Below are 26,349 nucleotides of genomic sequence, written 5' to 3'. Positions count from 1 at the left end.
ACATGTAAAGAGATTTGTTCTGTGAGAAACACCTTCCCCACTGATCATATCAACAGATATCAACAGCAGGAATAACTATAGCAGGGTGACCCTTCATTGAATGAGAAGAATTGTCTTCTTTCCTTGAAATAAAATGTTTCAATTAGTTGACTCAAGAACAGGTGTATATGTAAATCCAGAAGACTTTGATATTTTTCTCAATGGTCCCCAGCATTTGACCAGAATGTGAAAACTGAAAAAATATATTTGTTTTGTCAACTGTGAAACATGGTCAGCTCAACCTCCACATCCCCCTCCACATCCCCCACCACAACCTCCTCCCCCACCATCACCCCCACCATCGCCCCCACCATCTCCACTGCCACCTCCCCCATCAGCAAACCCGCCTCCCCCACCTCCATCATCTCCGAAGAATCCCCCACCCAGGTCTCCACTGAAACCTCCTCCACCACCACCACTGAACCCCCCTTCCCCACCCCCGCTGAATGCACCTCCATCTCCCCCTCCATCTCCCACTCCACCACCATTCCAACCTCCTCCACAACCTCCACACCCTCCGCCATCAGCATCTCCGGTAGCTCCACCATCCCCCCCACCAAGGGTCCAATCATCACACCCTGGATCATCATACACACCCATAGAGAAGTAGTCGTCTGCACCTCCAAAAGTTCCCCCATCCCCAAATCCATCATCTCCCACCCCACCGAAGTCATAATCCTCCTGTGCGTCTGAATATCCCAGACCTAGCATCTCTGTCTCATCATCATGTGCTGTGAATCCCTCTGTATCTGTAATCCCAAATCCCTGCACGTCTCCTGCATCATCGTCCAAGATGCCCAAAGCATAAGGATCATCTGTGCCGCCAAAGTCACCCCCATCATCTAGATGTCCAACATCATCATTACTTCCACAAAGACCAAAATCTCCAAATCCTTGCTCATTTTCACCAAAGTTTTCATCATTTTCTCCACCAAATGTTTCATTTTCTAACTCAGCATAACCAAAGTCGTCATTCTGATCATTGTCAAGATCTTCATATCCTCCTAGACCTTGATCATCAATGGCATCATCCTGGTCATCCCCAAGATCCTGGTCATCCCCAAGATCCTGGTCTTGAGCAGCAAGCAGTCCTGTCTCAGAGTTAGCATCATCATCAAACCCATTATCAACCTCTCCTAGCCTGCTGTCATCATCAAGCTGATCACTGTCATCATTCAAGCCATTGCCTTCACCATTGAGGGCTTCATCACCTTCTTCATCATCTTCTTCATCATCTTCCTCATTGTCATCAAGTATCCCCTCAAGCTCCTCAGGTGCATCCTCAGGACACTCATTACCCTCCAAAGTACCACTGTCAAACTCAGCAATGTCTTCAATTTCAGGATCCTCCTCATTTTCTCTTTCATCTGTGAGATGGTTATCATCAGTATTATCATCCTTTTCTTCCTCATTGTCTTCTTCACTCTTTTCACTCTCAGCATCAGATTCAGAACTGCTGGGCTCCTTGACTGGCTCCTCTGGAGCCTCATGGTCTTCATGCCTGTCCTCAACATCCCCATTACCCATATCCCCACCCCACACAGCTGCAGCAAGCTCCTCCCGAGCTCCCTCCTCTACCTGGACTGTCCCGCCCCACATGCTCTCCCCATAATGCTCCTCCATGGGCTTTCCCTCCCCTGACGTCCACCCCTTCACACTCTCCGGATCTCTCTGACGGGACCGGATGAAGAAATTGCATGGAGTGGCAGCAAGGAAGCCACAAGCAAGCACCAAGGCTAGATTCTCTGATGGGATGGACCTGATGGCTTTAGTTCCTCTCTTGTCATCTGTGTCCAGCGTGTGTCCCGGTTCCCAACCCCGGGGGCGGGGCTGACACAGAACATGGAGCAGAGACACACTGAAGGAGAGGGCAAGGTTCTCTACAATGTTGTCATCATCTGCAGTAATCTCGATCATCCCTCGGTCAAGTTCAACACGAGAAGATTCAATGGTGAATTTGAAAGATGATGATTCAAATGCTTTTTCCAGGGAGACGTGTTGCCACTTGCGGGTGGCCATCTTGAAGAAGCTGATGTCGAGGTACCCAGGGCTGCCAGGAATCCCACGCTTGCCTTTCCGGGTGCTTGTGGCTGCAAAACATAGCATCATTATTCATCACTGAATGTAATTTTTTGCTTGGACATGAACTATTGTGATGGTCTCAAGCCATTTGTCAGATACCTTAAAAACGTAATTGTCACCTTTGAGTTGTCCCACATTCCAGTGCTTGTTACCCAGTTGGTAAATGAGTTCCAATCATACCCCATTTGTCAGACACCTTAACCCCATTTGTCAGACACCTTAACCCCATTTGTCAGACACCTTAACCCCATTTGTCAGACACCTTAACCCCATTTGTCAGACACCTAAACCCCATTTGTCAGACACCTAAACCCCATTTGTCAGACACCTTAACCCCATTTGTCAGACACCTTAACCCCATTTGTCAGACACCTTAACCCCATTTGTCAGACACCTACAGATATATGTGACAAATACAGATATATGTGACAACATATGCACAATTTAGTGAAAACATGTTAGCTGTGAAAACTCTATTTTCTTGTAAGAAGCTGTGAGAACTTACAAATAGAAGTTTTCACAATCAAATGGTTCATTAGTTAAATCTATTCCGGGTGCTTGTGGCTGCAAAACATATCATAATTTTTCCTCTCTGAATGTAATTTTTGGCTTGGTCATGAACTCTTGTAATGGTATCAAGCCAATTGTCAGATGGTTCATTAGTTCAGTCTAAATGGGTAAAAATATAACAGTATATAATCCTATTGAATTTGGACAGATCAATTTCATTTCAGATCAAACTTCAAACATCCTTATACATTTGATTTCAATTATACAGGGATATATATATCTACCACAACAGGTAAATCTCACATGTTTTGACAAGCCATCTCGTCTCCACTGTCTGACAACTTGGGTATCTGACAACTTGGGTACCTGACAACTGGGGTATCTGACATACAGGGGTATCTGACATACAGGGGTATGTGACATACAGGGGTATCTGACAACTTGGGTATCTGACAACTTGGGTACCTGACAACTGGGGTATCTGACAACTGGGGTAACTGACAACTGGGGTATGTGACATACAGGGGTATGTGACATACAGGGGTACCTGACAACTGGGGTATCTGACATACAGGGGTATGTGACATACAGGGGTATGTGACATACAGGGGTATCTGACATACAGGGGTATCTGACAACTGGGGTAACTGACAACTGGGGTATCTGACATACAGGGGTATCTGACATACAGGGGTATCTGACATACAGGGGTATGTGACATACAGGGGTATGTGACATACAGGGGTATCTGACATACAGGGGTATCTGACAACTGGGGTAACTGACAACTGGGGTATCTGACAACTGGGGTATCTGACAACTGGGGTATGTGACATACAGGGGTATCTGACATACAGGGGTATCTGACATACAGGGGTATCTGACATACAGGGGTATCTGACATACAGGGGTATCTGACATACAGGGGTATCTGACATACAGGGGTATCTGACATACAGGGGTATCTGACAACTGGGGTATCTGACAACTGGGGTATCTGACAACTGGGGTATCTGACATACTGGGGTATCTGACATACTGGGGTATCCGACAACAGGGGTATCTGACATACAGGGGTATCTGACATACAGGGGTATCTGACATACTGGGGTATGTGACAACTGGGGTATGTGACATACAGGGGTATCTGACAACTGGGGTATCTGACAACTGGGGTATCTGACATACAGGGGTATCTGACATACTGGGGTATCTGACATACAGGGGTATCTGACAACTGGGGTAACTGACAACTGGGGTATCTGACAACTGGGGTATCTGACATACTGGGGTATCTGACATACAGGGGTATCTGACATACTGGGGTATCTGACATACTGGGGTATCTGACAACTGGGGTATCTGACATACAGGGGTATCTGACATACTGGGTATGACTGTTGTAATCACATATCATCATTATTCCTCATGAATTCAATTCGTTCTGAAATAAATGCAAACAGCCCTTACTTTGAACAATAATAAAAGCGACAAAACCATTACGATATTCATAAAAAAATCTCCAATGACTTGATTTTACAATTCCGACTGTATAATGACCATTTGTTTATGAATCACCATCAAATAGTGATAATACCAGGTGTTCGCGAAAAAAGTGAGCACATCCTGCTCCACTAGTGCAACCCATCACAAACACATGCAAAGGCAAGTCAATTGTTCACCTGAAAAAACATATGATACAACTGTTTGAATTGTTTGATAGGCATTACTGAGAAGTTGAAAGATGACAAAGTAGATACAAGTTATGGATACGTTGTCTTTATTTCCTGTACATACGGTACAAGTAAACAACATTGTTGTCACTAATGTCTGTAATCAGCTGAAACAAAGACACAACTTATCTGTTCAAATTTCCCGTTTGTCCAGTACCCAGTCCGTAACAATTCAACTATGAGAAGAATCTTATATGAGAGTTTGATATAAAAAATACATTTTGTTGACGTGAATGCACACTCTTGACCCGTGGTTTAACTTAACCACACCGAGGTGGTACAGTTGTAGGACAGAGTATGTTGTTTCTATGGTTATCGTTGTCACATAAACATGCCTAAAGGACACATGCATGTTTCTTGCTATGATTCTTCAAGACTTGCTAGATATGTATGTCAGTATGCACCACTGTTGAAAGAATCATCACCAATTATCTCCCTATTGTTTATCCTCAAAATGTCAATAGTGATTTTTTATTTACAAATATAAATGCAAACATGAATTTCAATCTAGGGAATTCCCTGTATAATCGATGACGTCCTTGGGCAATACAAAGCTTATTTTACCTCCGTCACAAAAGAGCTCACTGTCATAGCAAAGACTTGTGACATAAGTAAGGTAACATTGCGATAGGTTTAAGACAGCCTCAAGATTAACGCTTATGGTAGTCGTAATTTTTGTCATAAGTCTCTGAGAATTGTCTCAGCTAAATACACCTTCATGAACAGGCTGCCTGTTATATTCAATAAACTACCTGCATTGATCAGCATTATGCATTCACGAGCTGCATGTTGGACACAGTCATTCATGAGCTGCATGTTGGACACAGACATTCACGAGCTGCATGTTGGATACAGTCAATCACGAGCTGCATGTTGGATACAGTCATTCATGAGCTGCATGTTGGACACAGACATTCACGAGCTGCATGTTGGACACAGACATTCACGAGCTGCATGTTGGACACAGACATTCATGAGCTGCATGTTGGACACAGTCATTCACGAGCTGCATGTTGGACACAGTCAATCACGAGCTGCATGTTGGAGACAGTCATTCACGAGCTGCATGTTGGAGACAGTCAATCACGAGCTGCATGTTGGACACAGTCATTAACCACATTCTCTCGTGTGTTCGTTCTCTGTTTCTTCATGTGGGGAGCCACAACACAGACAATTGTCTTGACTATCGTTCTCTATGTTGACCTTTTCCTCCACTGCAAGTAATCTAGTCCTGATGGTGTCCCCAGAATCTTGTAGTTTGTCAATTGAGTCCTGATATATGTTAACTGTTTCCTCCATCTCTTCAGCATCTGCCATGACAAAGTCCATGCTTTCTTTTATGGCTCCAATATCAGTTTTCTGGTCATTTTGCAGCGAGAGAAAAGCATTATGTAGCATGTTCAGAGTTACCTCCCTTCCCTGTTACTGCTGCCTCCATCGTCTCTTCCAAAAGCTCTACTGATGTAAAACTATCTTCCAGATCAGTAATAGATATCGGCGATCTGTCTCCTGTCCCAACAGATGTTTGAGAACTAGAAGGCTTTGGGGTTGGGGGGGGGGGGGGGGGGGGGGTTTGACTGTTTGGTAGTTGCACTTTTTGTTTTTTTCACAGGCCAAATGTTGCTGTTAGGCCTGGTTTTATAGAAAGCCAGCAAACTTTTTTCAGCACTGGTGCCTTGAAGTCACGTGCCATGGCTTGTTTGTTTATGAATGTCTGAATGGCGACTGAAACCGCTGCTAACGTGTTCCCTTCGAGATGGAAATCGACAGCATTCCGCCCGGATACAAGATCTGGTCACAGTTGGGAGTGCAACTAGTGTCCCATCTTCCTGGGGCAAGGGAGATAACTGACTATAAAAGTCCAGTTTACACCCTTGCTTGACCAAAGCACCACCAGCGGCTATTATGAGTCATGTCCCTTCTATGTCCTTCCTACTGACCAATCAGATTCCATCACTTGCATTTGTTTCAAACAAAATGGCAGCGCCCAGTCAAGATGATCTGATCGATAATCAAGATCTATATTGTAATAACGGGTCTCACAAACAAAAGTGCATCTAGTCACTTGAGCACCTTGATTGAAAACATGAATAGAAATGATGTAGAAATCTGTGTTGTTTATGAACTAGAAGTCTACTTCGTTATGCGATTTGATTGGACTATGCATAGACTTGTTCGTCCAGCCAAAATGTAACTCAATGTCGTCGATTGGTTGAAATGTCTGTATGTGTCTAGCTACACTGTAGCTGGGTGTGATACAAGTGTCTGTGTCTGTGTATATCTTGTATGTCTTGTTACAGTGTATATATCTGGATGTGATACAAGTTTCTGTGTCTGTGTATATCTCGTGTGTCTTGTTACAGTGTATATATCTGGATGTGATACAAGTGTCTGTGTATATCTCGTGTGTCTTGTTACAGTGTATATATCTGGATGTGATACAAGTGTCTGTGTCTGTGTATATCACATGTGTCTTGTTACAGTGTATATATCTGGATGTGATACAAGTGTCTGTGTCTAAGTATACCACATGTGTCTTGTTACAGTGTATATATCTGGGTATGACACAAGCATTCATGAAAAGGCTACACTACTGGCAGCATATGTTCTACACTACTGGCAGCATATATTCTACACTACTGGCAGCATATGTTCTACACTACTGGCAGCATATGTTCTACACTACTGGCAGCATATATTCTACACTACTGGCAGCATATGTTCTACACTACTGGCAGCATATGTTCTACACTACTGGCAGCATATGTTCTACACTACTGGCAGCATATGTTCTACACTACTGGCAGCATATGTTCTACACTACTGGCAGTATATGTTCTACACTACTGGCAGTATATGTTCTACACAACTGGCAGCATATGTTCTACACTACTGAACGCCAAATCTTACCAGCACACATTTTTGAGAACCTTTAAATTCACACTTTAAACCTGACCATTAGGATCCACAACGAAAACAAAAGCAGCATCAATCGACATCCAAGAGTCAATATTTGTTTCTCTGATTTACAACTGACCTTTGACCCCTGGTATTCCTCTACGAACACCAAGCCATTGTCCACGGACAACACCCCAGTCACCATTGTGAGTCTTGATGAGGACTGCTCTCTCACCCTTGCGGGGGTCAAGAGTCACACACCTGGAAGTGTTCGACACCTGCAAATCAAGATTTGAACATTATGTCTTGATGTCTTACCTTTCAGCAGACTCGCTTATACATGTCATGGTGTAGTCATGTATGATACGTTACACAAGAAAGTCAAAATCTGTTTGTTCCTTTGGTGGAAACTGAACATATATCAAACACAGTTGAAACAACACTGGTAGTGTCCAGAACACATTACTTCTTCAGGTCTGGAGGAAGTCAGAAAACCTGACTAAATTAGATGCCTTCTTGTGTCCTTAAATCACCTGACTAAATTAGTTGCCTACTTGTGTTCTTAGAACACCTGACTAAATTAGTTGCCTACTAGTGTCCTTAGAACACCTGACTAAATTAGTTGCCTACTTGTGTTCTTAGAACACCTGACTAAATTAGTTGCCTACTAGTGTCCTTAGAACACCTGACTAAATTAGTTGCCTACTTGTGTCCTTAAATCACCTGACTAAACTAGTTGCCTACTTGTGTCCTTAGAACACCTTACTAAATTAGTTGCCTACTTGTGTTCTTAGAACATCTGACTAAATTAGTTGCCTACTTGTGTTCTTAGAACACCTGACTAAATTAGTTGCCTACTTGTGTCCTTAGAACACCTGACTAAACTAGTTGCCTACTTGTGTCCTTAGATCACCTGACTAAATTAGTTGCCTACTTGTGTTCAAGAACACCTGACTAAATTAGTTGCCTACTTGTGTTCTTAGATCACCTGACTAAATTAGTTGCCTACTTGTGTCCTTAGAACACCTGACTAAATTAGTTGCCTACTTGTGTTCTTAGAACACCTGACTAAATTAGTTGCCTACCTGTGTCCTTCGAACACCTGACTAAATTATTTGCCTACTTGTGTCCTAAGATCATCTGACTAATCTAGTTGCCTACTTGTTCCGGTCTGGGAATCTGGTCCGGCCCCACGAGGTGAGCCACAGCAGCCATCTTGTCATGGTAGAAGATCTGAACAGCAGACATGAGCAATGGGAGACTGTGCACGATGCGACACGTGAACTCAACCTTCTTCATGTGGTTGCGTAATCTGAAACAGTAGGGAAAACTGACCATTCTGACCTTGCTTCATACCTGGAGTTACAGGGAGAGTCAGACGAATGGTAGGGTTTTACATAGGCAGATAGGTACGTAGGTAGGAAGTTGGTGGGTGGGGAGTTGGTGGGTGGGAAGTTGGTGGGTGGGGATGGGGTGCGGAGTGGGGGGTGGCTTGCACATAGGCAGATAGGTACGTAGGTAGGCAGCTAGGTAGGTAGATAGATAGATCTTTTTTATTTCCTCCATTTCACGAAGAGTACAAGGTATACAGTGAAAGGACAACATCTATAGTATAAATGTGCACACTGACATACATATATATATTACATATATGTCAGAAGTAGTTCATATACATATGTATCGTATTGATTATTTGTGTTATTAGATGGACAATTAGCATGTGTTATTTACAAATGTACATTTGTTTACAATACATACATTGTTTATTATAAGCAGCTTCGGATGACTTCATCCCACTTTTTTACTGCACCACCAATATTTATCATGCTCTCTGCCCATACATTGTAGTCTAATTCTACTTCAAGTTGTTCAGGTGTGTAGGCAGCTAGGTAGGTAGATATATAGGCAGGTAGATGTATAGGCAGGTAGATGTGTAGGCAGCTAGGTAGGTAGATACATAGGTAGGTAGATATATAAGCAGGTAGATGTATAGGCAGCTAGGTAGGTAGATATATAGGTAGGTAGATATATAAGCAGGTAGATGTATAGGCTGCTAGGTAGGTAGATATATAGGTAGGTTGGTTGGTTTGTTGTTAACGCCACACTCAGCAATATTCCAGCTATATGACGGCGGTCTGTAAATAATCGAGTCTGGACCAGACAATCCAGTGATTAATATCATGAGCATCGATCCACGCAATTGGCATCGATGACATGCATCAACCAAGTAAGCGAGTCTGACCACCCGATCCGGTTAGTCGCCTTTTACAACAAGCATAGTTGCCTTTTACGGCAAGCATGGGTTGCTGAAGACCTATTCTACCCCGGAATCTTCATGGGTCTATAGGTAGGTAGATATATAGGTAGGTAGATGTATAGGCAGGCAGATGTACAGGCAACTAGTTAGGTAGATATATAGGTAGGTAGATGTATAGGTAGGTAGATATATAGGTAGGTAGATGTATAGGTAGGTAGATATATAGGTAGGTAGATGTATAGGTAGGTAGATATATAGGTAGGTAGATGTATAGGTAGGTAGATGTATAGGTAGGTAGATGTATAGGTAGGTAGATATATAGGTAGGTAGATATATAGGTAGGTAGATGTATAGGTAGGTAGATGTATAGGTAGGTAGATGTATATGTAGGTAGATGTATAGGTAGGTAGATATATAGGTTGGTAGATATATTGGCAGGTATGTAGGTAGATACTGTAATTCTTGAAATTAATGCGAGCATGAATTAAATGCGAAAAATGCACGTGGTCTTTGCTTGCATTATTAAAAACGAGGTCTCCATAGTTGCATAAAACGATGGGAGAAGTGTGTAACTCTTGGTGGTTCCTATGTGGAGAAAGACTAATACCCATGCCAAGTTTCATTCCACTAGGTCCATTGGAAGTGGGTCAGGGGAAATCTTTAATGAACACCCCTCGTAGATATAGAGGAAGCTAGGTCAGTAGATATTAAGGAAGGTAGATATAGAGGCAGCCAGGTACATTGATATAGGCAGGTATGTAGATGAGGTGAAATGTTGAGTGCATGCATGTGTGTTTGTGTGGCTGCTTGCACTAGTCTGGACTAATGCCAATTTGAAAGTGCTAGTGCACTGAGACACCCTTCCAAAGTTCAACATGATAACTCCGCTCAGACAAAGAAGACTGACCCCGAGTCGACCAGTCCTTGTTTTAGACCCTTACTGTCGAGTAGAATGTTCTTTCATTTGGGTTTTGAGGGGCCTTGATGTTTCACCATTGTGAGCTGGTCCACAATTACAGGGAAAGTGGGACATGGCACCTGATGGTCCTTGCTGTTAGCTGGCTGGTGGTTTCCTTTTGCTTAAATGGTGTTACTTCTCAGGCTGATCAGTTGGGGAGGCTGATGAGTAGGGGAGGCTGATCAGTAGGGGAGGCTGATTAGTAGGGGAGGCTGATGAGTAGGGGAAGCTGATCAGTAGGGGAAGCTGATCAGTAGTGGAGGCAGATCAGTAGGAGAGGCCGATCAATAGAGGACGCTGATCAGTAGGGGAGGCTGACGCTGATCAGCAGAGGAGGCTGATCAGTAGAGGAGGCTGGTCAGTAGGCGAGGCTGATCAGTAGGGGAGGCTGATCAGTAAGGGAGGCTGATCAGTAGGGGAGGCTGATCAGTAGGGGAGGCTGATCAGTAAGGGAGGCTGATCAGTAGGAGAGGCTGATCAGTAGGGGAGGCTGATCAGTAGGGGAGGCCGATCAGTAGGGGAGGCTGATCAGTAGGGGAGGCTGATCAGCAGGGGAGGCTGATCAGTAAGGGAGGCTGATCAGTAGGGGAGGCTGATCAGTAGGGGAGGCTGATCAGTAAGGGTGCAGGTTGTTGACGGGGAGATTTCTGGGTTTTGTTGATGATGCTCTGTATCAAACATCAAGGTCCCTCCAAACCCAGACTAAAGAACACCAAAGCTCAGTCTCCAGAGTTGATCTATGTCTGCTGTATCACTGACATCCCCCGCCACAGCATCGAGTAGGACAAAATCCAAGCCCTCACAACAAACCTCAAAGCCTTCAAAATCAGAAAACTCCAAAAAGCCATCAACATAAAAAGACTCTAACCATCAATCAACCGTGATCCATTCTATTACATACCCACTGCTTACCATCAACTCATCAAAGATCCCAATCAGTCATAATCCTTTTGTTTATACAACTGGCATCACCTGTTAAGATGTTTACCTCATATCCCCCCTTGTGTGCACCACTCCATTGTAATGATATCCCAATGTACTCAACTGTATAAACATTGCCCTCTACGTGTATATATACTTTTAACATCACTTGCTTGATAACGGTGTTAGAACCTACTCTGAAACGCCGTTCCTTACTGTAATAAAGAAGTTGTTCATCCATATATCTTGTCCTTACTTAGAACTCGAACTTCTAAATGCCTCTCAAAAAAGTTGTAACATGCTCACTGAGACAGGTCAATTTATAAATGGTTGTATCATGCCTATTGGAGGAGGTCTATAAATGTTTGTATCATGCCTATTGGAGGCGGTCTATAAATGTTTGTATCATGCCTATTGGAGGAGGTCTATACATGCTTGTATCATGCCTATTGGAGGAGGTCTATAAATGCTTGTATCATGCCTATTGAAGGAAGTCTATAAATGCTTGTATCATGCCTATTGGAGGAGGTCTATAAATGCTTGTATCATGCCTATTGGAGGAGGTCTATAAATGTTTGTATCATGCCTACTGAAGGAGGCCTATAAATGCTTGTATCATGCCTTTTGGAGGAGGTCTATAAATGTTTGTATCATGCCTATTGGAGGAGGTCTATAAATGTTTGTATCATGCCTATTGAAGGAGGTCTATAAATGCTTGTATCATGCCTATTGAAGGAGGTCTATAAATGCTTGTATCATGCCTATTGGAGGAGGTCTATAAATGCTTGTATCATGCCTATTGAAGGAGGTCTATAAATGCTTGTATAATGTCTATTGAAGGAGGTCTATAAATGCTTGTATCATACCTATTGGAGAAGGTCTATAAATGCTCCGATGCCTATTGGAGAAGGTCTATAAATGCTCCTATGCCTATTGGAGAAGGTCTATGAATGCTCCGATGCCTATTGGAGGAGGTCTATAAATGCTCCTATGCTTATTTGGGGAGGTCTATGCTCCTATTCCTTTTGAAGGAGGTCTAGAAATGTTTGTATCATGCTTATAGAAGGAGGTCTAAAAAAGTTTGTATCATGTTTATAGAAGGAGGTCTATAAATGCTCCTATGCCTATTGGAGGTCTATAAATGCTTCTATGCCTATTGGAGGAGGTCTATAAATGCTCCTATGTCTATTGGATGAGGTCTATAAATGCTCCTATTCCTAGTGGAGGAGGTCTATAAATGCTCCTATGTCTATTGGATGAGGTCTATAAATGCTCCTATGCCTAGTGGAGGAGGTCTATAAATGCTCCTATGTCTATTGGATGAGGTCTATAAATGCTCCTATGCCTAGTGGAGGAGGTCTATAAATGCTCCTATGCCTATTTCAGGAGGTTTCTGATGGTGTTGGAGAGGCTTAATAACTAAAGAACACATGTCAAAAAAGATGATAATACTTACTTGTGAGATGCCACAGAACAGGTATTTGGTACTCCTCTTGGTAACCGAGACAACGGTATTGGTCCCCAAATTTGTTGCACGTTCTCTGGCATGATACAGGTCTCATACTGCCCAACGTCCAATTTGAACACGGACACTCCCCGCGTCGGTGTCGGGATACTCAAACTACACTGGGCTGTTGCTTCGCTTCCAATGTTGATCTTCAGATCTGTCGTAAGACCCTTTGAATCTAGATCCTGAACCACTTTCTTCAGATCAAACCAACCCCTCCCAAGGTCCTTCTTCCCACTGAAGCAGAATGCCCCTTCCTTCTGACACAGATCTGCACAGATTTTATGATTAAATTTTGTGTCAAAAGAAAAATTCTTCATCACCTTGTATCCTCTTTCGAACTTCGTCCTAAAACCACGCAGAACAGTTATAGTGTCCTCAACACTTAGACCGAAGCCAAAATTTTGATAACCTGTTCGATACCAAAGATGAAGTTTTAGTTTTTTCCCGTCTGACATGTAACCATCCATGGCAACCTTCTCCAAGAGAATGTCAGTCTTCTTTGTAGCAATCATGTTGACATCATCCTTAGATAGACTGTGCAGTTTCTTGTGAGGTGGTTCTCCACGGAACATGGCTCCGGTTAAGGCAAAGTTCTGGTGGAAAATTCTTTTCCAAATCACTCTTGTCCGAGCATCACATTTGTTAAGTTTTGATCCTGGGCTCCTGTCATTCACAGAGTCGTCATGGTCAAAGATTTGACCAATCAGATTGAGCGTATCTCTGGCATAGATAACTGGATGAAGTTGATGTGTGTGCCATATCAGGTCCATGTCGTAGCAGGGGACCAGGAACATTCTCGCGTGATGTTTTTTCGCATACAGAAACTGCTTGTATCTCGTCACACAGCTCTTGAGGAACTTCTCATCCTGGTAGTGAGGCAGGGACACCTGATAATAAAACACTGTCTGTCGGAGGGCAGCTGCAGCAATGTCGTATGTAAACTGGGACTTAAAATGTGGCTCAACATTAACATGGTCTGCTCGACAAACATGAAAAGGGATGTGTGGGTATTCATCCTCCCACACAGTCTGGGCCAGGTCCACAGCATCTTCTCGGTCACTCCGGGACAACAGATGATGGTCAATAACCATCCCGACTGCTTGGAGACAGTCCAGCTTATACTTCAATGGGCAGAGTAAGTGACAGTGCCACACCCACTCAATGTCTATAGGTGCAGAGAGAATTTTGTCTGAATGCTTGGCACACAAAGGCAGCCAATACTTCTCATATCTTTGAATTGCATAATCTAAAACAGGACCTGATTGATTAAGATCTGTTTTCTTTGCAACAGCATTGAGAAAGTCAATTTGATACTTTGCAGCCATGAGTAAATTAAGAGCAGGATCCAGTGTCACACTGTTGGCAGTAAAGTCAGGGATTGGAGCTGGGGAAGATGACCCGGAGCGGACGGGGGCCGTGGCATTAGCAAAGGCTGACCCAGGTGGAAGGAGGTGGACGTTGGATGACGGCACAGTTTTGTGGGTTGGGGACGGTGGAAGCACATGTCCTTGCTGTGGGGGCACCTGTCCCTGGGATGGGGACACTGCCTCTGAAGGTGGGTGAGGGTAGTTTGACACAGGTGGTGGACTGGTGGTTGGCACGTGGGGCTGGACGGGGGCAGGAATACACTCTGGGTAGAGACCAGGTCCATGCCTCATTGGAAGGGGGGTTGCACTTTGCTGGAGGGGTTCTTGTGATTCCAGAACTGTCAGATCCGGTGCTGAGGCATGAACGAAGGCTGACTCAAGCCCTGGAGGAGAGGGGGACTCCCCTGGGTAGGGGGGCAACACATCTTCCAGTCTGGGGGCTGAGGCATTCAGGTATGCAGAGGATGATGTCATGGATAGGGCAGACGAAGAGCCTGCCCATGGCACAGAACTGGACAGAGGAGGACCAGAGCTTGACAGAGGAGGACCAGAGCTTGACAGAGGAGGACCAGAGCTTGACAGAGATGGCTCACGTGTGGAAGGAGGCTTCTCTGTCATCTTGTTCTGAAATGACAAAAGATCATCTTCAACATCCACCATATTAAACATGTAAAATACCTTTGGCCTCAGTGTAGTTAGTTCTGCTGATTTGAATGTGAGTGAATACGGCTTAAGGCTGTTTTAAGCAATATTCCAACAATATCACAATAGGGAACCCAAGTGATTTACAACATTTGAAAATATTGTATTAATTTCCCAATAGCAAATCCGTATGAATGTGTCATATTACCTCATAAATTATATATCTGAGTGATTTACAAATGACAATCAGTCTTTTGAAATCTTGTGCATATTAAACATTCAAAACTCAGAATGTATCAATATATGTTATTGCCAATTTTCTAATACTCTAGATGGATAAAATGACAATGTGCGTATTGCATCCCCTAGATAATTGCATGATACATTTCTTTCAAAGAGTGATACAAATAACTGGAGTTGACAGCACTGAAAGTACGATCAGTTGGCTGCAATCTTCTTCTCGATGCTCCGTAGTGCTGACAGCTGACGCTCAGCGTGGAGGAGGGCAGGCCCCTCTCGACCCCGTGACCTGGAAGTGGTGGACCCTGAACACATCTCCAGCCCATGGACTGCAGTCGACACATTTCTCACACATGATGTGCCTTTAGTCCTTGTCTGTTTGTTTTGTGGATGAGGGTGTGCAAAACATGTCATTCTCCATAACAGACATATTATGTAAAGGGATAAAAAGGTCTGAATCTTCTGATGTTGTGAAACCTTACATTCAAGACCACCTAGTTCGCTGCTTATGCTGACTCATCGAGACACATTTCTCTGACGTGATTCCAGTCACGTACACAGACACATTGTGTCGATGTGATGCTAGACTCAAACCCTCTCACTCAGGAAATACAAGAATTCACACGCTATTTCATAAAATCAGTATGACACATATGCTCGTATGATAATCTCTAAATATACTCACATTGTCATATGTCCTTGGACACTTGTCACTACATATCCTTGACATTCATTGCTTGTCATTATGCCATTGATGGACATTGCTTGTCTCTATACGTATTGATGGACATTGCTTGTCACTATGTCCTTGATGGACATTACTTGTCATTATACGTCCTTGATGGACATTGCTTGTCATTATATGTCCTTGACAGACATTGCTTGTCACTCAGTCCCTGATGGACATTGCTTGTCACTACGTCCTTGATGGACATTGCTTGTCACTCAGTCCCTGATGGACATTGCTTGTCACTACGTCCTTGATGGACATTGCTTGTCACTCAGTCCTTGATGGACATTGCTTGTCACTACATCCTTGATGGACATTGCTTGTCACTACATCCTTGATGGACATTACTTGTCACTAAGTCATTGATGGACACTGCTTGTCCCTATATGTCCTTGATGGACATTGCTTGTCACTATATGTCCTTCATGGGCATTGTTTGTCACTATGTCCTTGATGAGCATTGTTTGTCACTATGTCCTTGACGAGCATTGTTTGTCACTATGTCCTTGACGAGCATTGTTTGTCACTATGTCCTTGACGGGCATTGTTTGTCACTATGTCCTTGACGGGCATTTTTGTCACTATGTCCTTGACGGGCATTGTTTGTCACTATGTCCTTGACGAGCATTGTTTGTCACTATGTCCTGGCTGGACATTGTCACTATGTCCTTGACGAGCATTGTTTGTCACTATGTCCTTGACGGGCATTGTTTGTCACTATGTCCTTGACGGGCATTTTTGTCACTATGTCCTTGACGGGCATTGTTTGTCACTATGTCCTTGACGAGCATTGTTTGTCACTATGTCCTTGACGGGCATTGTTTGTCACTATGTGCTTGACGGGCATTGTTTGTCACTATGTCCTAGACGGGCATTGTTTGTCACTATGTCCTGGCTGGACATTGTCACTATGTCCTTGATGAGCATTGTTTGTCACTATGTCCTTGATGGGCATTGTTTGTCACTATGTCCTTGATGGGCATTGTTTGTCACTATGTCCTTGCTGGACATTGTAACTATGTCCTTGACGGGCATTGTTTGTCACTATGTCCTTGCTGGACATTGTCACTACGTCCTTGATGGGCATTGTTTGTCACTATGTCCTTGCTAGACATTGTCACTACGTCCTTGACGGGCAGTGTCACTACTTCCTTGATGGACATTGCTTGTCACTATGTCCTTGCTGTACATTGTCACTACGTCCTTGATGGGCATTGTTTGTCACTATGTCCTTGCTAGACATTGTCACTACGTCCTTGACGGGCAGTGTCACTACTTCCTTGATGGACATTGCTTGTCACTATGTCCTTGCTGTACATTGTCACTACGTCCTTGATGGGCATTGTTTGTCACTATAAGTCCTTGATGGACACTGCTTATCACTACGTCCTTGATGGATATTGCTTGTCACTACGTCCTTGATGGATATTGCTTGTCACTACGTCCTTGATGGATATTGCTTGTCACTACGTCCTTGATGGACATTACTTGTCACTCAGTCCTTGATGGACACTGCTTGTCACTCAGTCCTTGATGGACATTGCTTGTCACTCAGTCCTTGATAGGCATTGCTTGTTGCTATATCCTTGATGGACATTGCTTGTCACTATGTCCTTGTTGGACACTGCTTGTCGCGCTGAACACTTATCAAGCATTGATGAAAATAAGTAAACATAGCTATCAACTCATTAACCCAAACCTAGTTTCAACCGTTCTGTCCAGAGTGACAAGGAGAAGTCCCTCACATTGGTCACAATGCTTACAAAAATTTACAATAGAAAATATAAATACAAAGTGTTTCCATCCTTTAAAAGCTGAACTAGCATGCAATAGCTGCACCAGCTGCACAATAACCATTGTAGGCAGTCTAAATAAAACCATTGCATCACATGAACTGTACATGTTAAAAACAAACGAATTATTTTTAATCTTAACACGTCTGTGAAAGCTATTCAACTCTATTTCCAACAAGGAAAGTCAGACTGCCTCAAGGGGCTATCACCTTTCTGCTTACAATAGGTGAACATTCCTAGAATGTTTTTCTCTTAATAATCAGCTCGTCTATTTAATAACAGCAACATCTGTTACCGCCATAAATTAGCTTCAACAACGATGAAACTGGATCTACGGCCGCGGCCGCGTAGGTCTGCCGCTAAACAAATTAGTAGTACCAGCTAGTGTACAGATCTAGAACACCGTTTACACTGACATATTCCACAAAGACTGCTATAGTCACTGCAGCTAAATATAGCACTCATTAGCGGTACACACCGAACCTGTTACCGCTTCACTGAGTGGATTGTCATTCAAACAATACCTGACACACAGACTTCACAGGGCAAAGCCGTCATTAAAACTTCTGCTGTGATAAAAACACAAACTTGTGACAAGCGTCCGTGCTGAAAGACACGTTCTCATTTCGAGCGAGACATGGCCGAACGTTTGTCACCACCAGCATCTAGTCAACCTGAAGCCAGTTTTACCTACCTTCTCTGCATGCCACCGAGTATCCGGAACAGCGACGGGGCAAGTGGATGCCTAGCGAACCCCGCCGATCTTGAACTTGACCCGGCGGTGACACACCATCACTGTGCCCGGCTTTGTTTATTTGTCGAAAGGCAGCGAGGTCACGCCCATGTGGTACGCAATACCAAAGGGAGGTCACTCTGATGTCGTTGGTCGCACACTGCTGTGACATAACAACCCTCGTGGGACATACTTCGTTAAATGATCCAAATATTGATCTGAGCGTTTATCTATGCTAATGTCAGCGACGTTGTGGGATTTTGTGCAACCTGCAAGTGATGAAATTAACTGTCAATTTGAGCAAGACCAGATTTATGGGACTGTGTCAAACCACAATGGATATATTATCAGTACACTCGTGACCTAGTGTATATGAGAGAGAGAGAGAGAGGGACAGACAGAGACAGAGACAGACAGACAGACAGACAGACAGACAGAGAGAGAGAGAGAGAGAGAGAGAGAGAGAGAGAGAGAGAGAGAGAGATGTTTGTTACAGTGTCACATGTTACATATATACGCTTCATACGAAAAGACGTACACAAACAATAAAATATAACATCCGACCAGGTATGGTCAACGAGACACTAAATGTATAATCATATGTATAACGTTATGATCAGGCTCAGATAAATTTCGACACATACCTACACGTACAATGTAAGTTTGGAAAATCGTTGAACACACATACGCACAGACACACACACACAGACACACACACAGACACATGCAGACACACGTAAACAGTTAAAACAAAAAGGGCAAGTTCTATCCAGGAGGAGTACAGGGGGATGACTGCACCTTATATTATCAATGTTAATGGGGAGGCTACCACTACGTAAAAATACCAAATATTTTCTAGTGTTTCTATGGATAAAATTTGATAAGGCCAGGCAGATTCATGTATATATCTGTTTGGAGAACCTTTGGAATGTCAGGTATGAATGCACTCGCGATGACATCTAATTGAATTGTTTTGTGTTTTATCCCGGTTAAGAGTATTAAAACATCTTTAGATATGCAAATGCCCTTCCTCTGTGCGGTCCTTGTAGATCTACATATTGTCTTCACAATCATCCACCCCGTGTCAAGATGGCGGGGGACAGGTCAATAGGGGCGAAACAACAATGGCCACCAGACTAACAAGTCAAAGGGCGACACGAACATTTTTATAAGCATGAATAGTATTAGTTTCTATTTGTTTGCACCTTTTATTTATTAATACAAAGGTTTTCCACTAAACATTAAACAACAGTAAAATCTAGCTGTTGATGTCTTTACTAAGATTTTGTTATATATAATTATAGGAATACTTCGGATACTTCAATACAGTCGTCTAAAGCGCCGTGATTCGCTGTGCAGAGTTGCGTCCCTTGGGCACGCCAGCAACCTATGGTTGTGGGTTCGAATCCCGGTTCGCCCCGATTATGATTCTAGACTTGTCAGCACCATACCCGTGCTCGTGGGTTTCTCCGAAGTGGTAAACGTCTGAGACCTGCATCACTTCGGGTTTTCCTCCCACATTAAGCTGACACGTCGTGATATAACTGGAATACTGTTAAAAGCGGCGTCAAATCCAACTCACTCACTCCCAATACTGTGCTGACTGACAATTGACCAATAGTGAAACCTGTGCGTATGTTGTCCTTACTAAGATTTTGTAATAAACACTTCGATATTGTGTTGACTTAATTTGACCAATAGTGAAACCTGTGCGTATGTTGTCTTTACTAAGATTTTGTAATAAACACTTCGATATTGTGTTGACTTAATTTGACCAATAGTGAAACCTGTGCGTATGTTGTCTTTACTAAGATTTTGTAATAAACAATTCGATATTTTGTTGACTTAATTTGACCAATAGTGAAACCTGTGCGTATGTTGTCTTTACTAAGATTTTGTAATAAACACTTCGATATTGTGTTGACTTTATTTGACCAATAGTGAAACCTGTGCGTATGTTTCGTCGATGCTGTATGCTTGTATACAAGTCACAATGGCAACTAAACTGAAATCGGAGAACTGAGTGAGTGAGGTTTTACGCCGCTTTTAGCATATTCATGCAATTTCACGGGCGAGTGAGTATGGTTTTACACTGCTTTTAGCAATATTCCAGCAATATCACGAGCGAGTGAGTATAGTTTTACGCCCTTTTTAGCAATATTCCAGCAATATCACGAGCGAGTGAGTATGATTTTACGCCGCTTTTAGCAATATTCCAGCCATATCACGAGCGAGTGATATGGTTTTACGCCGCTTTTAGCAATATTCCAGCAATATCACGAGCGAGTGAGTATGGTTTTACGCCACTTTCAGCAATCTTCTAGCAATATCACGAACGAGTGAGTATGGTTTTACGCCGCTTTTAGCAATATTCCAGCATTATCACGAGCGAGTGAGTATGGTTTTACGCCGCTTTTAGCAATATTCCAGCAATATCTCGAACGAGTGAGTATGGTTTTACGCAGCTTTTAGCAATATTCCAGCAATATCACGAGCGAGTGAGTATGGTTTTACGCCGCTTTTAGCAATATTCCAGCAATATCACGAGCGAGTGAGTATGGTTTTACGCCTCTTTTAGCAATATTCCAGCATTATCACGAGCGAGTGAGTATGGTTTTACGCCGCTTTTAGCAATATTCCAGCCATATCACGAGCGAGTGAGTATGGTTTTACGCTGCTTTTAGCAATATTCCAGCCATATCACGAGCGAGTGAGTATGGTTTTATGCCGCTTTTAGCAATATTCGAGCAATATCACGAGCGGGTGAGTATGGTTTTACGCCGCTTTCAGCAATATTCGAGCAATATCACGAGCGGGTGAGTATGGTTTTACGCTGCTTTCAGCAATCTTCTAGCAATATCCCGAACGAGTGAGTATGGTTTTACGCCGCTTTTAGCAATATTCCAGCATTATCACGAGCGAGTGAGTATGGTTTTACGCCGCTTTTAGCAATATTCCAGCATTATCACGAGCGAGTGAGTATGGATTTACGCCGCTTTTAGCAATATTCCAGCCATATCACGAGCGAGTGAGTATGGTTTTATGCCGCTTTTAGCAATATTCCAGCAATATCACGAGCGAGTGAGTATGGTTTTACGCCGCTTTTAGCAATATTCCAGCATTATCACGAGCGAGTGAGTATGGTTTTACGCCGCTTTTAGCAATATTCCAGCAATATCACGAGCGAGTGAGTATGGTTTTACGCCGCTTTTAGCAATATTCCAGCATTATCACGAGCGAGTGAGTATGGTTTTACGCCGCTTTTAGCAATATTCCAGCAATATCACGAGCGAGTGAGTATGGTTTTACGCCGCTTTTAGCAATATTCCAGCATTATCACGAGCGAGTGAGTATGGTTTAACGCCGCTTTTAGCAATATTCCAGCAATATCTCGAACGAGTGAGTATGGTTTTACGCAGCTTTTAGCAATATTCCAGCAATATCACGAGCGAGTGAGTATGGTTTTACACCCCTTTTAGCAATATTCCAGCAATATCACGAGCGAGTGAGTATGGTTTTACGCAGCTTTTAGCAATATTCCAGCAATATCACGAGCGAATGAATATGGTTTTACGCCGCTTTTAGCAATATTCCAGCAATATCACGAGTGAGTGAGTATGGTTTTACGCCGCTTTTAGCAATATTCCAGCAATATCACGAGCGAGTGAGTATGGTTTTACGCCGCTTTTAGCAATATTCCAGCAATATCACGAGCGAGTGAGTATGGTTTTACGCCGCTTTTAGCAATATTCCAGCAATAGCCAGCGAGTGCGAGTGCTACCAATGATATCCACGCGATATGGCGACAAAGTGATCACACGACACGACAGTGAGATATGATGACACGATATAGCGGTATTGGGAGACAGCCAAAAACGAAATGGCGATAACACGCAACGACATTACGATATCGTAACGCGATAGGGTGAAATAGCGATATCGCGATAATCCTCAGTCGTTATTTGTGAAATTAAGGAAATCGGGTTCGTAGATTCATACCGAACATCTCAGTGAGATAAGCCCACAGACTGAACTAGCAAGCACGAATACACGCTGTATCTAACTGTAGCTCAGTTGTTCAAATTCCAGGACAAATCCTTCCATCCTAGACGTGTTTATATCATTCATTGGTAAGACGACTGATCCAATGAACTACAGTCAACTATGGTTATAACGAACACGCTTATAATGAACTGACGGATATAACGAACCTACTTTTTGGTCCCGACTACTTGCTGTAGTCATGCTGTATATGTACTTTTAACGAACTACTGTTATAACGAACTAAAATTAGTACAGTAAACTACGGTTATAACGAACACGCTTATAACGAACTAACGGATATAACGAACTAACTTTTTAGTCCCGACTATATGCTGTAGTTATGCTGTATATATGCTTATAACGAATAACGGTTATAACGAACTAAAATTAGTAGTCCCTTTGAGTTCGTTATAACCGTAGTTTACTGTAGTCCCTTTGAGTTCGTTATAACCGTAGTTTAGAAACGTGGACTTATCACCGAATCCTACAGATTGGGTTAATAGAACGAGCAGTCATGTGCTTGAAACGTTTCATATTCGTGATGTGAAATCGTACGTTAGTTAACAACAGTTTGGTTAAATTGTAAAGTGTCAAATCCAGCTGGTGAAAAACCACATGTATTGCACACCCAGACGCTTGATGAGCGATGACATAATGCAATAGTGACACAGGACAACCGTGGTCACGTGTCCAGTATGACGACACTACACAGACAATGACAATGTCAGAATCATGGGAACTCTGTAGGCCGTAGGATTGCATCAGCATAATTTTGAGCTGTCACGGTTCCTGCCTCTAGGCTTGTTCTACCAGTCTGGGAGAGTACCGCCCACATCATTACGCTGCCGCCGTAATCTCCATGGACACTCCGTTCAGTTCAGTGCAGCACAGATCTCTGTACTCAACGCTGTACTCATACTGTAAACATGGACAAATTTGAAGTTTTTAAACACGTTGGTAACTTATCAATGAAAGGAACAAGCATTATGAAGGAAAATCTGAAGTAGTTTCATTTTATAAGTACGTAGGTGCGTATTTCACATGAAGATAAGCTTGGTGAATTAATACACGTGAAATTGCATTGCAAGTCCAAACAAATATAGTAGGCATATTAAAAAATCTTACAGTTTTTGACAATATTACATTTCGTGTTCACCAATAAATATTTGATACAAAAAAAATCTACGATTCTATTGTATTTGGATGTTATATGCATATAATAGTTTTGGGTCGTAAACGCTATCAGACAACACGCAAGGGAACATGATGAGCATGGAATGGTTCCCATGTATCTCCATAGTTATTTAAAGGTTTGGAAAATCTTGGTCAAGTTACTTAATGCGATACTCTAGTAGAACTTATCATATGATGCTTCTCTAGATGTTATAACCTCATGCTTCTCTACGACAGCCATGTGAACATTAGTTATGCATCAATAGTTGAAAACGTAATAAACGACATCTTCCCGAGGCAAGGGAGTTAACTGACTGTAAAAGACCAGTTTCCAAGTGAATGCTGATGTGGTTATTACTGGTTACAGCAACGTGTAGACATGCCACAGAACTTAAACAGTTCTTTGACACAGACCTTAAAAGATATGTGCTTCCACAAATGGCATGTTCCCTTTTCCAGTTCTCGTAAATCTAAATTCTACACTATATTTTAAACAGCTATAGAAGTAGAACCTGATCTTTTAAATGTAAAGTTACGAAAATTAATAGTAAGTCTATTTATATAGCACAAAATCCACATCACAGTGACATGCTCAATGCACAAAGTCAGCATATGTACATATACACAGCAGAGAGGGGGCAGTCAGATAGTAAACATGTACACATGTATGTGTAGCCTTCAAACAGGTATGTTTTGAGTCCCGACTTAAACACCGTGACACTAGGTGCACTATTGAAGCTGAAGGGAAGGGAGTTCCATAGAGAGGCACCAGCATAAGAGAGGGATCGAGCACCGAAGGACTTAAGTCTGTATTTTGGTACAGACAGAAGTTGGTCATTTGATCGGAGATTTGTGGTAGATTTGTATTTGAGAAACATTTCTCAAGCAGTCGGTTCAGCTGATTCCCTGATATCGGTTCAGCTGATTCCCTGATATCGGTTCAGCTGATTCCCTGATATTCCCCAAAGTAGGCTATTGCAAAAGTCAAAGCGAGACAGGGTGAGTGATCTTTGTCAGGGTGGCTGTAGCATGAGTAGTGAGAAGAGGACGGATTGATTCAATATTTCTCAAATGATAATGACAGGTCTTACAGAGAAACTTTACGTGTGTTTCTATAGTTAGGGAGGAGTTCTAAGTTAAGAATAACCCGTCCTGACTTCGCTGTAGGTAACAAAATGTATGTAAGATACGACACGGAAATGGTGTGCTGTATTACCCGTGACGGGGCCTCCTCACACCAGCGTGACTCACACACCGGAACAACGACATTGTACACGAGAACAACACCATGTTAGAAAGACAGGATGACAGATACAACTAGGTTAAGCAGCACATATACAAGAGGGGAACGTATTAAACACTGATGATGTATAACAGAAACCACTTTCCTCAACGATTATTTACAAAGGAAATGCATACAGGAATAAAAGACAACTTAGATCTTTTGGATTTATAATTGTTACAAGTATACGACGCTCGGATGGTAAAACCGTATAACAATTCTAACATTCTACCAGCGAAGCTAGAGACTGGGTAAGTATTTGTCTCCCAAGTTAATGATTTTCCTGAGTTTGGTTGTGTTCTGTGCTGACAGGAGTCACTGAATACAGGACATCAAAACGGACTTAATGCAACGTGTATATCACACCGACATAACACAATAGAGAACATTTAAAGTTTTCAGTTTTCTTAAATAGTGATTGGCACTTATTGTAAACAGCGTCCGCATTTCGTTTTAGATGATAGACCCAAGATGTTTGTAATCTCTTACAATCTCCACCGTATCTCCGTTAGTAGTCACTGGTGTATGTTCGAGGGATGTCCTCCTTCGTCTATTACATGGTGACCTAGGTCTGTCACGTGATGTACCATGCTGCGGCAACAATCACTTACTTCTTTGTGCACATTGTGTGCTTACCTGTTCGCGAACACCTGGTGTCATCACTGATCTCCATTCCTTTCATATCATTCTCGAGATAATCGAGCGTGGTTATTCTGTGGCGTTGTATATATATATATATGTGGTATGGACACCAAAGACTTGAGATTGTACAGCTGGACATAACTGGAATACCTTGACTACAGCCGACCTCATGTCTCCGGCTTTGTTACAGAACGTATTAATCCTTATTGTAAACATTATTTTATGAAGGGTAGCAGGATAACCCTAAATGTAAACATGTTTACACAAAGGGTTGCCGATAACCCCTTAGTGTAATTTGTTGTGACAGATAATATTATTTTTACGTTTAGGGTTATCCCCATGAAATAATACCTCTCGACAGTGATGGAACTTCCCAGGTTAATGGCGCGTTACATTGACTGGATGCAGATGACTAATCAGTGTTCGGCCCCCTCTCTACAACGACCACCTGGTTGCTGTTTGCAGGTTTCATATAAGGAGTTATGACTCCTGATCCTTTTAACCGATTTCTATCAAAGTTTTTGTGGTATAAAGATGGATGTTACGATACTCTACGAGGTAACCTCACTTCTGTTACTATCTTAATAACGGACAACGACGGGACGGAGGCCTCTGATTGGTTGAAATGTAGATTTTGTCCAATTTCGATCAATATGTATGTGTGTTATGGAACCCCGATCGCAGTGCCATAGGTTCTTTGAACCTTAGTTACCATGGCAACGGAACGGAGGCCTCTGAATGGTTTAATTGAGATATTTCCTTCAAAGTTGATTACATTTATTTCTATATGTCGGG

At 42.7% G+C, this 26,349-nt stretch overlaps 1 protein-coding gene across 1 annotated transcript; it reads right to left on the bottom strand.

Moving 5' to 3' along the window:
* Nucleotides 1–276: 276 nt before the first annotated feature.
* LOC139446654 (uncharacterized) lies at nucleotides 277–18,283 on the bottom strand. The gene is made up of 5 exons (XM_071227928.1): nucleotides 18,205–18,283; nucleotides 12,855–14,899; nucleotides 8,424–8,574; nucleotides 7,402–7,540; nucleotides 277–2,129 (listed from the first exon to the last, which is right to left on the bottom strand). Exons 2-5 carry the CDS (start codon nucleotides 14,891–14,893, stop codon nucleotides 277–279), a joined length of 4,182 nt encoding a protein of 1,393 aa, XP_071084029.1. The 5' UTR covers nucleotides 14,894–14,899; nucleotides 18,205–18,283.
* Between the last annotated feature and the right edge of the window lie 8,066 nt (nucleotides 18,284–26,349).

Source organism: Haliotis cracherodii, unplaced genomic scaffold (assembly GCF_022045235.1).
Source record: "Haliotis cracherodii isolate W230 unplaced genomic scaffold, xgHalCrac1.p SCAF_6, whole genome shotgun sequence".
NCBI classification, from domain to species: Eukaryota; Metazoa; Mollusca; class Gastropoda; order Lepetellida; family Haliotidae; genus Haliotis; species Haliotis cracherodii.
This window is presented reverse-complemented; position numbering and strand designations above follow the sequence as displayed.

Bases quoted from the DNA above. Each gene is read 5' to 3' on its own strand.
- LOC139446654 (XM_071227928.1), bottom strand. From the start codon at position 14,893: ATGACAGAGAAGCCTCCTTCCACACGTGAGCCATCTCTGTCAAGCTCT. The intron at 8,575-12,854 runs GTAAGTATTATC...CTACTGTTTCAG, and splicing joins TGTTCTGTGGCATCTCACAA to ATTACGCAACCACATGAAGA. The intron at 7,541-8,423 runs GTAGGCAACTAG...CTTGATTTGCAG, and splicing joins AGATTCCCAGACCGGAACAA to GTGTCGAACACTTCCAGGTG.